At 35.7% G+C, this 5180-nt stretch overlaps 1 protein-coding gene across 1 annotated transcript in view; it reads right to left on the reverse strand.

The window, feature by feature from the left end:
- The window catches only part of APOB (apolipoprotein B), a 35967-nt gene extending 32466 nt beyond the window's left edge, over nucleotides 1-3501 (reverse strand). Inside the window, 2 exon segments of the mRNA XM_017744921.1 lie at nucleotides 1651-1689; nucleotides 3362-3501. Coding sequence (XP_017600410.1) covers nucleotides 1651-1689; nucleotides 3362-3419 — 97 coding nt within the window. The 5' untranslated portion in view covers nucleotides 3420-3501.
- Nucleotides 3502-5180: the final 1679 nt, after the last annotated feature.

Raw genomic sequence — 5180 nt, forward strand, 5'->3', positions numbered from 1 at the left:
CAGAGATATAAGATATTCCTTTGGTGTCTGGAATGAGTAACATAAGCCAAACAATATCTTCAATCACAATCCACTCCCACTAAAACTGCAGGCATTGTTTTAAGCTAAAGATGCCGACCAAGCACTTGAAGTGCCTGTGTTGGAGCAGTCTAGAGCAATCTGAACCAGAAATTACTATTCCTTTGGTTTAGACTGAGCAACTCACCGGAACTGTGATTCTGTTGTGATCCTGAATGAAAAGCAATTTCCTAAATTGCTCCTCTGTAGTTATTTGTAACTACCTGACCATATTGGAGTCCTGATCTACTTTTATAGAAAAAACAAAGATCGGTAATCCCACTGTAAACCCAAATGCCCACCATCAAATCTGTATGACTTTGACTGCTTATGCCTGCATGAATGTAGGTTACTCTTCTTTTATAAAATCTTTGTCAGAGGCCAATGGCAATGTTAACCTTGTCCTTTATGTCACACCATTTAATACACAGGAAAGACAACAGCATAGTACTATAAATCTCTTATTTCCTCTCAGCACTATCACTTTTACAAGCTTTACATACTTTAATAGTGGTTTAGCTGAGATTATTTTCATGTAATCGCTAAACAAAATTATTTTAATAAATACTAGCTGTCATACAGTAATCAGCATCTTACAAACATTTGAAAACTTAATTAAATTATCTATTTAACCCTAAAATTAGCTACTAACCCTGTCACTTTTGGCTACCCTGATCTATAGCTGTACTCAGAAAAATTTGCAACACCAGTATCTACATTGCTAAAGTGAAAATTTTTGCTTCATATCCTGTTTTCAAACAGAAATCAATGAAAAAGGAATAGAGAAATGATAAGCTTAGAAATACAAATAAGAAATAATTTATTGTATCAAAAAATAAACAAGAAATTGGCAATGAAGCCCAGCAGTCTTTGAGGTGTTTCAGTCATCTGAAGTAAACCAAACTGCCTGGAGATGGTGCTAAAGCACCCAACAAAGGAAAAAATACCCTGAAGACAAAGAACAAACTCATTTAGTACTTTGACCCTGTGGTGGAACATTATGTATCTAACCGAGCAGTCAGGGCCAGTCAGAGTTCATTATAAAGATAGTGCATAAAGTCAGCACTTCCTTACTCTTGGCTTGTTTAAAGAAATTGCTGTCCTTGCTGACAGAGTTGATGATTTATTCTACAGGTATTTAGTTAGATATCTAAGTGCAATTCTGTGGGCTTAGCGGCAGCTGTGAAGGGTAAATAAAATGTTGAGATTTAGTCCACATTGAAGTGCAGTGTACATAACCTCACAGTTAAAGCTTCACATCTGATAACCAGAGATTACTAGATTAAGGAATTTGAATTTGACAACTAAGAAATAAATAAATGAAAAAACACAAACCCACAAACCCTATGGAAAGCAGTTTCTTAATGGGAACTTTAAGAAACTCAACCTCAGCTTGTCCATCCTTAGGAAAGTCTTAAAGTTATTTGAACCAAGCCTAATGGATAATTGAATACTTAAAATAAATGGCAAGGACTTTAGAATATTACCATCACTTTCATTTAAGTTATTTCAGAAGAAAAGTCAGGCTTTGAAAGATTTATTCATTAAAATAGTGGCATAAGATAATGAAAGGAAATGCAAGAAAATACTTACTTGAACATCCTGGATTTCCACTTTCCGGTGATTCTTCTTCTGTAAAAAACCCAAACAAACAAGCATTAAAAGCTGGAAAAGCAGTTTACAAAAAAAGTTTGTAAAACAAGGGCTATGAATATATAAATGTAAATACTTCATTTACTAATACTACATTACAATGCTACATAAGACCTTTTTAATTCATACAAACTTCTGATATAGTTTGGCCATAGATATAAGTAACAAAGCTACCATTAACATTGACAGGACAGAGCCAAATCTAAAGGGAGGTAAAAGTAGTTGCCTTGATATAGAACTAAAACCTCAGAATAGGATCTTTAATCACTGAATTAAATTAGTTTGACTTAAGCTGAGAAGGATCAGTATTTTTTAAAGCTGATTTATTTTATATTATGCAAAATAGTTTGTAAATGATGGGTACAAAATGTAGAGGTAGACAGATGATATGTACCATATAACACATTTTACTTTTTAATTTTAGTCTATTTGACCACACAAAAATACTGCAAAATGGATAAATGGCTATACTTTGGTTTTTGTATATTTAAAAAAGGATAACTTTGAAGGTTAATACTAAAATTCTCTGCCAATAAATTTTTTCTGAATATTGAGAGCTCATTCTTTGGAGGAAAAGAATGCTGGTTGGAAGCCTATTCAAGTTAAAAAGAATCATTTGCTCCAATCAGTCTTAGATATGTTCCATATGACTGTATTAAAATAAAATAAAATATAATAAAATTAAATTAAACATAATCTAGTAATTTTTTTGCATTTATTGGATGCTATGTCATTCTTTGGGACATCACACATGAAGACCAGCACTTTCACAATGTTCTCTGCACACTTTCCAAGTTTTCATTCTGGAAATTCTAAGTAGACCACTCTGTAGAAATAGACTGTAACATTAGTCACAGTAACAACAATAGCATCCGAAATACTACTATTGCTCTTAAAATAAAATTAATAATATTATAAATAACCATATTTGTCTAGCAATAAATTTGTGTAATGTCAGTCAGCAACAGAATATTAGTTTAACAAAGATGTATTTTTGATGAATTAGATCTGAATATAAAACCAGATCTGCATAATTAGCTCTGGAATCACTTTTCTCTTTAAGCCCCCTGAAGCCTTAGTTAACACTACAGCGCTGTATTCAAAAAAGCCACTTCTTGGGAAGCAAGGATAGCTCACAATCCATAGCACCATATTGCTCTCAGTTGTCTTTTCTGATCTTAGGAAAAAACCCCTCTACTGGCCTACCCCTTTTACCGATGAGTGTGTCCCTTCAATACAAAATATTGTATTTCAAATAGCCTGCCAAATATAATTTGCTTTACTGCTCTCTCTCTTCACGTTTGCTGGAAAATAGGTTAGCAACAGCTGGTCTAAGTCTGCATGGTATCTCCAAGCTACAGTAGCTCCATGACGGTTTAAAAGGACAATGCTACAGAAAAACAGTGGATGCCTTACAAATTGCAAAATAAATTAAATCTGTTCAAAAGCCACCAGGCAACATCCATGACTTTTCTACACTGGGATCCTCCTTTGACTGCCCATTCCTATGAAGGGAAGAGATGATATCTTTGCCACACTGAACCTTTCTAATTCTATAAGCCATTGTCTTTTCAATTTTTTAAAATATTTTTGTTTTAATGGGCTCATAAATAAAGCAGCACAGAGCACTGACATAAAAGAGAGTACTTACGTGTGAGAACACCACTGCTGAGCAGCAGGGAGAGCAGCAAGAGCTGCACAGGGCCCATGGTGAGGCCCGATCTCTCTTGCTGCTCTTTCTTTTCTCTTTTTTCTTTCCTCTTCAAGTCTTCCCTGCTGCCTCAGAGGGAGAGTGAGCCTTCTGACTTGGACCTCCATTTATATAGTCTGTAGCAAGCAGCTGAGTCAAACAGTTTAGAAAGCTCAGAGCAAATTGCCAAAGGTCCAAAGGTGAGAGTCCCAGATCCTCACTGTGCTCCACACCATGCCCTGCTTTGGTTACTGATAGTCACAGAAACATTTAGGTTGGAAAAAACCTCTAAGATCATCAAGCTAACCTCCAGTAAACTGGGGATTCTCCAGTTAGCCAGGACTGCTCATAAATGATTGACAGTGGCTCAGTGAGCATTCGTGCTGGCTCCCCATCCTTCCTCCTCTGCGAATCGAAAACTATCATTTTGTGAACTCCATGATTTCATGATGAATCCAAACACTCCTAAAACACAGGGCTATCTAAATACCTTTCCTTCCTTACTTCCCCTTCTGAAGAGTTTAGAACCCTCCATTATGGCAGTCCAGCAATTGAAGTCATCCCACCATGTTCCCATGATGGCCACTATATCATGGATTCCCTGCTGCACAACAGCTTCCAGCTTCTCCTGGTTGTTATCCATGCTGTGCGCATTGGTGTAGATGCACCTGAATTGTGCTTCTGGTCCTGAGGGGAGAAGCTCTAATTCCTATGTGCTCATTCTCAGGTGCATCCACTGTTTCTAATGCATCAACGACTGTTGTGTCTTTGCTGCCACAAAAGCGGATCTCTACGCCCTAACTCCACTGAGACGGCAGATCAAAGGACTGTGGCAGGATACGGTCCCTCAAACACTGGCATGCTGCCCCCAGGCTTATCCGAAGGCAGAAGACTGAGCTGGAGATAAGTCACTCTTCCAGTTCACTGGTCTTTTCCTTAAGCAGAGTTTTAAGGGCAAAATTCCCCAGCTACAGACTCTAATAATGTATTCAAATAAATGTACCACATCTACATAAGAATGATTACAATGCATAAGTTAGACATGAAAGAAATTATCACTGCATCATACTTTAGTATAGAAGTTGAGAGGCTTAAAAATATAAGTACTTGAAAAAATGAGAATATTGTGCAACTACTGGCAGGAGATTGAAAGTTTTTTTTCCTTTGGAACAAAATTTGTCATATGCCTTTTAAAAAATATTTTACTTTGACTTGCAATATTCAGGTAAACCAGGTCGTGCCTATGTTGGAAGCAAGCTCTGTACAATTCTTTTGTTTCCTTATTTTTAGATTCAATTTTTTGTTTGCTAATAACAGCAAAAATATGAAAACAAGATGATAAATTTTGTCTGAATGAAGAAGATAAACCAATGAAGAAGATAAACTTGACGAAAATGCAAACAAAACCCCCTTTTAAGGGTTATGTATATTGGCAAAAAAGACAGGGCCTATGTCATGAGAAATTCTAGTAGTTTGAATTCTTTCTCTATTCATATTTATCAAAGCTAACTGCAGTCAAAAAATTGACTGTGGAAATATTTAAGAACATTTTGTTCAGTAAATTTAATTTTCATATATCTGATCAAATGGAAATGTTTTGACATTCACATATTTAGATATTTTTCCTTAGCTTGTTGAATCAAAAATCAAATTTTGGCTTAGCTAAGCAGTAATTTCTATAACCCTGCAATGTTAGTATTTTACCATACATCAGGGTAGTTATCTTTAAAGTCTCATATTTCTTCCTACCCTTTCTCTCTTGGACTTAATAGCTGGATTA

The sequence above is a fragment of the Corvus brachyrhynchos genome, unplaced genomic scaffold, assembly GCF_000691975.1.
Source record: "Corvus brachyrhynchos isolate BGI_N302 unplaced genomic scaffold, ASM69197v1 scaffold116, whole genome shotgun sequence".
NCBI classification, from domain to species: Eukaryota; Metazoa; Chordata; class Aves; order Passeriformes; family Corvidae; genus Corvus; species Corvus brachyrhynchos.